Here is a 12,921-nt window from a genome sequence, read left to right as displayed (position 1 = left end):
TCTTATATCCTACCTTCAAGACACTATCCATTCTGTTCAACTGCTTTTCCAAGTTCTTTGCTGTCTCTGACAGAGTTACAATGTCATCGGCGAACCTCAATGTTTTTATTTCTTCTCCATGGACTTTAATACCTACTCCGAATTTTTCTTTTGTTTCCTTTACTGCTTGCTCAATATACAGATTGAATAGCATCGTGGAGAGGCTACAACCCTGTCTCGCTCCCTTCCAAACCACTGCTTCTCTTTCATGCCCCTCGACTCTGATAACTGCCATCTGGTTTCTGTACAAATTGTAAATAGCCTTTCGCTCCCTGTAGTTTACCCCTGCCTTCAGAATTTGAAAGAGAGTATTCCAGTCAACATTGTCAAAAGCTTTCTCCAAGTCTACGAATGCTAGAAACGTAGGTTTGCCTTTTCGTAATCTAGCTTCTAAGATAAGTCGTAGGGTCAGTATTGCCTCACATGTTCCCATATTTCTACGGAATCCAAACTGATCTTCCCCGAGGTCGGCTTTTACCAGTTTTTGCATTCGTCTGTAAAGAATTCACGTTAGTATTTTGCAGCTGTGATTTATTAAACTGATAGTTCAGTAATTTTCACATCTGTCAATGCCTGCTTTCTTTGGGATTGGAATTATTATATTGTTCTTCTAGTCTGAGGGTATTTCGCCTGTCTCATACATTTTGCTCACCAGATGGTAGAGTTTTGTTAGGATTGGCTCTCCCAAATCTGTCAGTAGTTCTAATGGGATGTTGTCTACTCCTGGGGCCTTGTTTCAACTTAGGTCTTTCAGTGCTCTATCAAATTCTTCACGCAGTATCATATCTCCCATTTCATCTTCATCTACATCCTCTTCCCTTTCTGTAACATTGCCCTCAAGTACATCACCCTTGTATAGTCCCTCTATATACTCCTTCCACCTTTCTGCTTTCCCTTCTTTGCTTAGAACTAGGTTTCCATCTGAGCTCTTGATATTCATACAAGTGGTTCTCTTTTCTCCAAAGGTCTCTTTAATTTTCCTGTAGGCAGTAACTATCTTACCCCTAGTGAGATAAGCCTCTACATCCTTACATTTGTCCTCTAGCCATCCCTGCTTAGCCATTTTGCACTTCCTGTTGATCTCATTTTTGAGACGTTTGTATTCCTTTTTGCCTGCTTCACTTACTGCATTTTTATATTTTCTCCTTTCATCAATTAAATTCAGTATTTCATCTGTAACCCAAGGATTTCTACTAGACCTCATCTTTTTACCTACTTGATCCTCAGCTGCCTTCACCACTCCATCCCTCAAAGCTACCCATTCTCCTTCTACTGTATTTCTTTCCCCCATTCTTGTCAATTGTTCCCTTATGCTCTTCCTGAAACTCTGTACAACCTCTGGTTTAGTCAATTTATCCAGGTCCCATCTCCTTAAATTCCCACCTTTTTGCAGTTTCTTCAGTTTTAATCTACAGCATATAACCAATAGATTGTGGTCAGAGTCCACATCTGCTGCTGGAAATGTCTTACAATTTAAAACCTGGTTCCTAAATCTCTGTCTTACCATTATATAATCTATCTGAAATCTGTCAGTATCTCCAGGGTTCTTCCATGTATACAACCTTCTTTCATGATTCTTGAACCAAGTGTTACCTATTATTAAGTTGTGCTCTGTGCAAAATTCTACCAGGCAGCTTCCTCTTTCATTTCTTCCCCCCAATCCATATTCACCTACTACGTTTCCTTCTCTTCCTTTTCCTACTATCGAATTCCAGTCACCCATGACTATTAAATTTTTGTCTCCCTTCACTATCTGAATAATTTCTTTTATCTCATCATACATTTCTTCAATTTCTTTGTCATCTGCAGAACTGGTTGGCATGTAGACTTGTACTACTGTCATAGGCGTGGGTTTCGTGTCTATCTTGGCCACAATAATGCGTTCACTATGTTGACTGTAGTAGCTTACCTGAACTCCTATTTTTTTATTCATTATTAAACCTACTCCTGCATTACCCCTATTTGATTTTGTATTTATAACCCTGTATTCACCTGACCAAAAGTCTTGCTCCTCCTGCCACCGAACTTCACTAATTCCCACTATATCTAACTTTAACCTATCCATTTCCCTTTTTAAATTTTCTAATCTACCTGCCCGATTAAGGGATCTGACATTCCACACTCCGATCTGTAGAATGCCAGTTTTCTTTCTCCTGATAACGACGTCCTCCTGACTAGTCCCCGTCCGGAGATTTGAATGGGGGACTATTTTACCTCCGGAATATTTTACCGAAGAGGACGCCATCATCATTTATCCATACAGTAAAACTGCATGCCCCCGGGAAAAATTACGGCTGTAGTTTCCCCTTGCTTTTAGCCGTTCGCAGTACCAGCACAGCAAGGCCGTTTTGATTAATGTTACAAGGCCAGATCAGTAAATCATCCAGACTGTTGCCCCTGCAACTACTGAAAAGGCTGCTGCCCCTCTTCAGGAACCATACGTTTGTCTGGCCTCTCAACAGATACCTCTCCATTCTGGTTGCACCTACTGTACGGCTATCTGTATTGCTGAGGCACGCAAGCCTCCCCACCAACGGCAACGTCTATGGTTCATGGGGGGGGGGGGTTAAAGATATGGCATCATATTAATGCACTCATACACTGCTGCTTCTGCAGATTTATTGTCTCTAAACCCATGTTGGGATAAATTCAGTAAACGTTTTATGAAGCCCATTAGTTTTTTGTGCATAATTTTTCAAATACTTTAATAGGAAATGACTTCGGATAGAAATTGGTACAAAGAAATGATTAGATAAAAGTTGCAGGTGGCAATGAGGGTCATGCATTACTACTAATGGCTATGACCCTGAACGTGATTTTTCAAGGTGATTTGGAAGTTAAAGTGATTTTTTAAAATGGCAGTTCTAATGTTTAAGATTTGAAAAGAGCAATAAATTTTACATAAAAAATGATACCTTATTCAACATAATGGCCAGATTCAATGAAGAACATACAAGCAAATATGTTTTTATTTTCAGTAGGAATTAACTTGGAATAGAAAAGAGATACAGTAAAATACAAACTTAGATACAAACTGGAAGGGGCATAAGGGGTCATGTATCATTGCCAATAATTATGATCTTAAAGTCATTATCAAAGGTTGAGCTTTGTTTCACGGACACCCCTATTTATGATGTTGGATTTGGAAAGAGCTTAGAGAGATTTACATTTTAAGTTTTAATTATCATGTGTACTGGGGAAAATAAATACATCATAATGTATAAATGTTATTTTGACATTTGCAAGACAGAACAAACATAAATAAAATGTAGATTATTGATTTACAAGTCACTGAGTGTCCTCTCAACTCTCTTTCTTTGAAGTGGTCGATTTAAAGAGTTCTCACACTTTTCACTTTGTATGTGGAAATTAACCATTGGGTGTATGCTCAAAGTGACCACCATTTGCTTCAATGCACAAATTAATCCTCCTTAAGAAATATCTCACAGTGGAAAGCAGGACATCTCATGGAATGGCTACAAAAGCTTTCCAGATAAATTCCATCATGTTTTCTCTTGTCAATTGGTTGCTGCTCATAATAAATATTTTTCAACTATTCCCAAAGATAAAAATCAGGGAAGGGGAAGTTAGATCGGGTGAACAAGCAGACACGGAATGAGACCGCCACGTCCAATACACTGTGAGTAATGTGGTGCGGCATCATCCAATTGCACTCACATTCTTTGTCTGATCTCTAAGTCAACATCTTCAAGTATGCCAGGTAAATGATCTCTAAAAATTATATTGATTAACAGTACCATTTAAAAAAGTAGGGATTGATCAGATAGCCACTGACAATTCCACACTAACTTTTGAGGCATCAAAGTTGTTGGTGGTCAACAGTTCTGTACCAGTGTAGATGGGCATCTGACAAGTTATGACAATTGTGCCTGTTTACTTCACCAGTTTTTGTAAATGTGGCTTCATCTGATAACACCACTGATGTGGGAACCTCTTGAGTTAGTGTGTCGTCTGTTGCGAAAACATCCAGCATAAAGCATGGCCATGTGGCTGTAAACACCCTGGAACTCTCTTAACATTGTAATCATGTCTATGATTTCATTTGGAGGCTGGTCAGCTATTGTAGCTATGTGATTCAACCTAATAAAGCAAAACAGAGTTGCAGTTTTGACAAGCTGATCATTCAAATTAGTAATGAAACAAGAACAGTGTTCCAGCACACAGACATAGTGACATCCTTCTCTCATCACATGCTTTGCAAGAGTCAAGTGCTGTGTCCCCACATGACCACCTTCTCATCCACTCTGCCAGTGGCAGTGTACAAGGGCACCCTAACAGACTGTGCAATGATCTACTGCAATATAATCATGTAGTGGTAATTAATAGTTACTTCATACAACTCAAATTTCGTAAGTAAACCAGACTATACTGTACATAAACTGAGTTACTATATAATGCTGGCACCCCATCTATTTTCACTGCCTTTCAAACTGAGCATGGTCTACAAGAACTTGTTTTCTTTGTTCAGAATGCATCATTTTATACACAAAAGAGTCAATCTTTTCAAATCTTAATAACAGAGGTTGCCATTAAAAACTCACTTTAACCTCCAATTCAGGATGAAAAATCACATTAAAAGTCACAGCCATTTGTAGTATCGAGGCTTATCAGTAGCGTTGGAGCCAGTGCCTCGAAGAGCCCCGCAGGTGCCACGAGCTGCGCTTTGAACATCGTCACTAACGAAGACACGCCAGGCTGCCGGCACCACCCAATGAAGACTGCTAGGATAGTGTTATAAGCAGTGGGCACCAATCTTCGAGTCATGAGTGCTTCTGTGTCTCTAATTGGTGCTGAACTTTACACTCAGTTGTCGATAGCTCTACCGGCAAACATTCAGTGCACTTATGGGCTCGTCCATTCGTGCCTCTGTCTATGGCTGCCGAGTCTGCCATGTTTTGCATGAGTAAATTATATTTATTTAAAAAGCACTTGTGTAAACTAATCTTTTGCTTGCCTGTCTAGACTCCTACAGTGACAGTTTGTCTCCTCAGAACACAGCGGAGTTTGTCAAAAGTGTCGAAATACACAGAATGGACAAAAATGTTAAAAATAAACTTTCCACTGGAATACATCTAACATTTCTACTTAGCATGGAGATCACTGATAGATGGTCCAGGCATTTGAAATACTTCTACCTTATTCTTCTGAATTTCAGTATGTTATGTGTCACCACTACCATATGATCTCTATCCATACTAGCATCTGGATATTCTTTCTAGTCCATTATTTGTTTTCCAAATTACTATCTAATTATGATAGTAATTTTTCACCACGACTTTTTAAAGTACACCTTTTCCTCTTATGATAGTGGAAGAGGGTGCTAGCCACCATCACAGTATCTCACATGCCCTTTTTCTCTCTTATTTATTCTTGTGCAACCATATACTGCCTCCTTTCCCTCCTCTATTGTAGCATTCCATGATTATTTAATTTTCAAACCATTTGATATACTACAACAAATTGTCAATTTGCTAACACACAGACAGATGTGGAAAGTGTTACACCATGAAGCACTAGTCTGATGTTTATCCAACTTTGTGGAGATGTTCATCACGTAATGTGTAGTAAATGATGAAATTTTCATTCCATGTGGAACTGATGTCCATCATTATGATCAGTACGATGTGTGACCCTCATGGGCATGATACACTTTTCCTCTTGTATTTGTTGTGGTTGAAAGCAAATTGCCTCCAGATGGCATCTCTGATAATTTCTTGCCATACCTGAAACGCTATGATGGGTAAGTTCATTAAGATTGCTGGCTGGATGCTGGTATGAATGTATACACCTTTCCATCACATCCCACACATGCTGTAAGGGTAACAAATCAGTAGACTGGGCAGGCCAACCAAGATTCGTACATTCTTCAAAGTACCTGTGATGTGAAGTGCAGTGTAGGGTCTTTTGTTATTCTATTGGAATATGCCACTTGGTATCCCAGTCGTGAAGGGTATGATGACAGGGTTTACCATTCAGTCTCACTTTAACAATTACTAAATCAAATTCTGTTGTCACATTAAATATCTCCCCACACCATGATTCCATGAGTTGAGGTTTGGGCCTCAAGAAATGTTCCTTCTGTGGTCTTTCATCAGGTCATCTGCAGTAACTCCCCATCAATCTGCCTGCTACAAACAGAAGCAAGAGTCATTAAACCACAGAATTCCCCTAAACATGCCAGTCGACTCTGGTTCTGCATCTTATAACTAGTATGGTGCCAGTAGTAAATGACAACTCTCGAGACCTCAACCCAGCTTCCGTTACCTGTTCCTGAGATAATATGGTGACAATGTCTGTAACCTCTGCCCTGATCTCAGCTGCTGTAGTCTGCCTGTTCGTTAGAGGCAGTTGAACAATCCTATGGTCTTTTTGTTGTGTAGTCCTCCTGGAGGAACCCATGCCAACATCCTGCCACACTGTTGCTCCAAGTCCATATCACCACCACTTGCCTGTAGTCACTGCACTACAAAGTTTTGACTCTTCTCAAGTCTGAAAGATGGCGATAAGCTGCACTTGCATGCTCTGTCGGCATGCTGTGTTCCAATCTCCACCTGGAAAGATCCAGTAACGTTAGACACACCCAATAACTGACATGTACTCACACCATTCTTCATCTGTAGGATGGCTTTTTTCTGTACTAAAAGTAAGTTTGCAAAAGGATAAAATTTCAGTCAAGATATCCAAAGGCACAGAAATACTGTAATATCAGTTAAGTAACATTATGTTAACTTTTAATGGTGTACTACCAATACTTTCCTTTTCCATCACGTGAATATTTTCAATATTTTGTCATCATCCACTGGTGAACTGGATATATGACCTTGTAGAGAAGTGTTTGGGATTAGCCTTATCTCAATCCTGAAAATAATTATTAACTTCTCAAAAAAGTTTTGCTCAATTTTCATGGTTGGCACAGCTTGTGTTTTTTTAATTAAGCTTTTTCAGTATTCTTCTGAACACAGGAAACTGCTATGTACGGCCACGTTTGTTGACTGAAAACCTCTTTTCCAATTTTCCTTTGTATATGTAAAATCACTATATACAGCTGTGTTTGTAATGAAGGTAAATATAAACCTAGATTCTCAGTGCAGTTCAGCAGAGTGCACTGTGTCTAATTGTGCACAGGACAAAACAACTTGTGTACACTGTTCTGTCTCGCAATATGCCTTGAAGGGTCACTTCAAGATTTTACCATGTGTGCATTGTTACTTCACAGCAAGGAGGATTGTCAGCGTGGGAAGTTGCCTGCTGAATTAGTGTACAGCATAGTTATATCTCTTTTAACACTGATCTGCTATTTTGATACACAAAACATTTAAGAGCTACCTCATACTGGTCACCCTCTGTCAGTGACACTAACTGATGACCACTAGCTACAAACAGGTAGTAGGTTCCACAAGAAGAGCACAACAGAACAGTGAACTACCTTTTTGGGGGCGATTGAGGGTACTGTGTTGATCCAGACAGTACACAACCATCTCCACATGATCAATTTGTCTTTAAGGACCCAACAAAAACAATAGTATAAACCTACCAAAACCATGCTACATGAAGGAGATGGGCAGGGCAACATTTGAAAGGTAACCTGGATCAATAACATCAGGTCTCCTCAGTGACAGAGGTGGGATTTGTCCTTATGACTATCATATAAGAATACAGGGGTACCAACCCATGTCCCAGGCATGCATTCCCAAAGGTCCAGCAGACAGAAGGATCAGATGATGTTTCACACAAGTAGCACGTACAGATGTCAGAAGCCTCTTAGCTCTATCATGTGTGATTTCAGAGTTGTAATGTTCCATGACAATATCACCTGACCTATTATCGAGTTCTACAGTCAACATTTCGATGACTGACTGGTCTTTCAGGAAGCTAATGCACAAGCACACCATGCCTGCTTTATGAATATTTTGTCTAGGAGGGCAGGAGTCAAACAAATGGAAAGGCCTGTACTGTATGTGAAGATAACCCTACTGAGTATGTTTGTTTCCAAGTGATACATTCAGCATATCATCACAGGAAGCTGCTTCACATCAGTGTTCTTTGAATAAATTCTCATTCATATCAGTTTTTGATTATGTATGCTATAAGAAACATTAATAACTGTTAATCTCAACATTTCAAGCAAAATGACTGTTTTTACGTGCTTCACCTAAATTTATGGACTATTTTCTGCTCTTTAATGATCTATCTTTTATTTTGTAGTTGTCACATACTGATATCAATATATTACAAATAGCTAAAAAAGATAATTCAGTTTAATGCTGGATCTTGTTAAACTCCATGGTGGTTGTTCAATTAAGCAGAGCACAACCAGCCCCAAATAATTTGTGGCTGGTTGCATTCTCCTTCGACAGTCCTTAATTTAGTTTAATAATTCAATATTGTATCACTAACATCAATATTTCAAAATAAAATTATTATGGATGGGTGATCACAACACAATGTTAAGCATGAGACATTTATCTTTGTTCTCAATGCACTTTTTTCTGTATTTACATTCCTCCTGATGGCCTTCATCTGGATGACAATATACGGTATTCTACTTGTACTGTGTAAAAAGAACAATGAATTACCACATTACTAAATAAGAATACTGACATTACTCTTGAGCCGTAGATGGCAATGGTTCTTTGGTAAGGCCCGGATTACAAGATGAATCAAGGTTGAAGAATTTAAAAAATAAATAGTCATTTATATGATAAAACTACAGGGTGATCTGTTCACCAAGTCATTTAGTAGAGATAAGGTATAATCTGTATGACAAAAACTTTTAACACAGCCAGAAAAGCAATTCTCCAACTTCTAACCATCCAAATGCATGTGGTACATACAAAGCCACTTACCTGTGAGACTTCTGTAAAATGTATGAGCCACATACCATACAGTAAAATGTGGTATGCAAAAACTATTCTTTCTGAGGGACCAAAGTGGGGAAAGCCTTCTACAGACATGTAAGCAGCAACAAATGAGCACCAAATGTCACTTCATACCATCACCTAACTTAGAGGAATTTCATCTTATAAAACGTATTATAAGAGCAAATGCAGGAAAAATTCTCTGCCAAGTGAGACTCATGATAATGAGAATTAACCTGTGTTGGTAAGACAGGAGAGTTAGTAACATAAACCACAAATCATATTTGATCAGTACAACAAATTGACAATGACAGGACATCACAATGAATTTTCTGGGTTTACAGATCTCTGAAAAGGCAATATATTTACTAGAAGAAACTTATTGTTAAGGGAAGGACAGATGCCACCAAATTCGTAAATTGGTTTCAACATGAACTGTAATGAAAGATATAGACCTATGTCATACTGGTTGGTAGTGATGGCCAACTGACTGCTCACCTGATAGCCACAACAAGCACAATAATTTCTGCTGTATCGTGTCTGATTTTCATTCAAGCTGTCCTAAATTCAAATAATACAAAGGAAGAGCAGCTGATTTTACAGTCATGTTCATTATATGGGATGCCCATTTCTGGATATTTGTTGACTTATCTTGGAAACACAGCTACCTGAATGTTAAGAAGAATAAGTTTTCCATTATGCAAAAAGCCTTTCCGTTAGCGTCACCAGTTAACTTCTCTTGAAAATTTCTATGGTGTTCTCGCTCTGATGAAACAAATCGTGGATGAATTGCAAACCCTAATTTGAACCTTTGGTACTGATTCTATTAAACCAATGTATAATGAGCCCAGAGTGAGAAACAGTACTCAAGTATCAATACTCAAGAATTGGATGAGGTTAGTGTAAGTAACTTTTATGGAGGAATTTGCTTTGACTTCAATACTGCACCTGCCTTCCTCTTATGAGGTTATACTATATCTGCGAATATTGATAGCAATTCAGAAGTAAAAAATGGGAAAAGTCCTACAACGAGGGGGTGCCAGAGAGTAGAAAGCCACACTGCCACCAACTCGCCGTAAGATGACATGGGCAATGGTTGGAACTATTTATTTAATCATTTCCAATTACAAAACCTTTCAAATAAATGACATCATTTTGTACAAACTGCTCAAGAGATCTACTGAAATTATCTGAAAGGGCATTTATAACTATTTTGAAGAGTAATTGTCTGTCACATGCACATTCTGTTTGGTAGAAAGTCTTTCAATCCAATCACATTCTTAGTACAATCTTCTGAAGGATGTATTTTGTACATTTCGTGACAGTTCAAAACAGTGCTGAAAGCCTTCTGGAATGCAAGTGATGGGCATCAGTTGGTACACTGTCTTCATCAATTCCAAACTCTTGTATCAACATAGTATATTTAGTTTGTAATGATTGTTGCTTAGAAAGTCATTATTGATTCTTACTGCAGAGTTCGTTAATCACTGAAATCATCATATAGAAGCATGAAATGCTCCATAATTCTACAAACAGTTGATACCAGTGAAATATCACTGCAATTCTGCATATCTGTTTTAGGACCAATTATAGAAATGGGGTAAACTTGTATTTTCTTCACTGCTTCAGAAAACAATGGCAAATTGCATAAATCCTGACCTAATAAAATTTTACTAATCATGATACAATAAGATTTCACTTCAAGTTATTCTACCGTATACAAACCAGCATTCTTATACAAAGCCACTTCATTCAAAGACCTGCAAATGATTTTAAATAATCTTACAAAATACAATACTTTGTTTCTTTGCTTGCAAAATTTATTGTACACATAATAGCATTTATGAGATAGTACTTACACTCTGTACATGATGATGTTAAGATGATGTAATATCAACTGCAGGCCTGAACTGCAGTTTTATGGTGCTGATTAAACGTGAGTGAAGTAATCCATGGTCAGGGTAGAGTGACACAATGATCCAACTACTAACTGCACCAATGCACCTCCCAAAGTGCAAATTCCGCCACAGGGAAAGACTTGCCTTCATGTCCTGATAGTGTGGACAAGGAAACAGAGTGAATACTCACTGAAATTATTCCAATTTCTACAGCAATAACCAATGCTATAAACGTCTATGCACTCTGTGAATACCTTGTGCACCTTACCAAATATTTTCCAAGCAATTTGGTTTTAGTCTCATAAAAGCAAGTGACACAGAAGCATTGTGCAGCCATAACAAATGGTGTGTATCATTTGTTAGTGCTATACATTGTTAGAATAATGAGTTTACATTAGGACATTCCAAATCTACGTCATTCCTCTAACAAGAACACAGATGTTCCTTTACATGCTATTCTCCTCAGCTTGTTAAATGATCTTAATGTCAGATCTCCATTCTTTTACTATGTCCCAATTCAAATATTTAAGAAATCATCCAAGAACATGTTTACAGTAAGTTTGCTTAACAAACTGATGAGCAAATTTATTTCTAATATTTCTTGAGAGACAAGTAATACAATCATAGGTGATACCTATTATTATGTTAAAATAGTGCTATAATCATTTAAGAATGTATCACCTGAATAACAGAATTTCAGTGGTTTTCTTATCACTGTGTTATCCCATGCTAGGATAGAATGAGTAAGGGTAAACACTCACACTACCCATACAATACTAATAATAATAATAATAATAATAATAATAATAATAATTTTATTGTCATTCGGCCATTACGGCAATAGACAATGTCATATACATACTAAAATACAATTAATAGTTTGAAAGAAACAACAGGTTTCTTGTTAACATTATAGTATTATATTACAGTTGATAAATTCTCTTATGTCATAGAATGGGTGGAGGACTAGCCAATCATGAATTGTTTGTTTGAATAATTGTTCAGGTAATTCTTGAACAGATTGAGGAAGATCATTAAATAATTTGTACCCCATGATTTCGTAGCTGTTGAGTGACTGTGGTAAGGAACAGAGAGGCACCTATTCCTTCTTGTATTGTGGCTGTGTACATTTTCTCTGGTTTTTGTTTCTGGTAATTTCTTCTTCGTATAAATTAGGACATAGTATATGTACAAGTTTATAACAGTCATGATTTTCTGTTCACAGAACAATGGTTTACAGTGTGCCTTATATGCAGAACCAGTAATTATCCTAATAGCTTTTTTTTTTTGCAGTATTAATATGTCATGTACACAGCTAGAGTTCCCCCACAAAATAATTCCATATGTTGTTATACTTTGAAAGAATGAAAAATAGGATGTTCTAACATATTTTTCAGGAACACAATCCATAAGTCGCCTTAACAAGTAAATAACTCTTGACAATTTACCACTAATATAATGTACATGTTGACCCCAAGATAATTTATCATCAATGTATACCCCCAAAAATTTGACATAACTTGGATCATCTGACAGAAGCTTGTCTCTAAGACTACAGACCATCTGCTGTGTTTTGTTTTCATTCAGCAGGAATCCATTTGCCTTGAACCAATAGGATGCTTGGTCAATTGTCTTTTCTGCACAAGTTTTAAGGCTATTGAAATCCTCACTAGCATGAAGAAATGTTGTATCATCTGCATACAACACAGTGGTGGACTTGATAAATGACGGCAGATCATTTATCATTATCAGGAACAAAAAGGGGCCCAGCACAGATACCTGCGGAACACCTACCTTGACTTGCTCTATACTCGACATTTCTCTCCCTACACAAACAACTTGCTTACGACTCTGAAGATATGATTTTATTAATTTAAGGCTGTTATGTCTAATGCCATAGAATTCCAGTTTTTCTAGGAGTGGCTTATGCTTTACACAGTCAAAAGCTTTGCTTAGATCACAAAATGTGAGTTGAGCATAGCCCTTATCCTCAAACACCTGATGTAAGTATTTGATTACAAAGTCTATAGCATCCACAGTAGACAACTTTTTCCTAAAACCATACTGAGATTCACTAATTATTCCTAATTTTTCAAAATAGACAG

At 37.6% G+C, this 12,921-nt stretch overlaps 1 protein-coding gene across 5 annotated transcripts in view; it reads right to left on the bottom strand.

Annotated features, from left to right (window-relative positions):
- LOC126174752 (transmembrane protein 237-like) overlaps window positions 1-12,921 on the bottom strand; it is a 76,687-nt gene that overhangs the window by 41,778 nt on the left and 21,988 nt on the right. For 2 of the 5 annotated variants that reach the window (XM_049921077.1, XM_049921075.1), the window contains exon 5: window positions 10,778-10,969. The exons of 1 other annotated variant lie outside the window; for it this stretch is intronic. In XM_049921077.1, coding sequence (XP_049777034.1) covers window positions 10,796-10,969 — 174 coding nt within the window. In that variant the 3' untranslated portion in view covers window positions 10,778-10,795. Of the gene's footprint in view, window positions 1-6,509; window positions 6,612-10,042; window positions 10,679-10,777; window positions 10,970-12,921 lie in introns of those variants that run through there. 2 more of the 5 variants (XM_049921076.1, XM_049921078.1) reach the window with 2 other exon arrangements.

Source organism: Schistocerca cancellata, chromosome 3 (assembly GCF_023864275.1).
Source record: "Schistocerca cancellata isolate TAMUIC-IGC-003103 chromosome 3, iqSchCanc2.1, whole genome shotgun sequence".
Classification (NCBI taxonomy): Eukaryota; Metazoa; Arthropoda; class Insecta; order Orthoptera; family Acrididae; genus Schistocerca; species Schistocerca cancellata.
The sequence above is the reverse complement of the archived record's forward strand: the minus strand, read 5'-3'. Positions and strand labels throughout refer to the sequence as shown.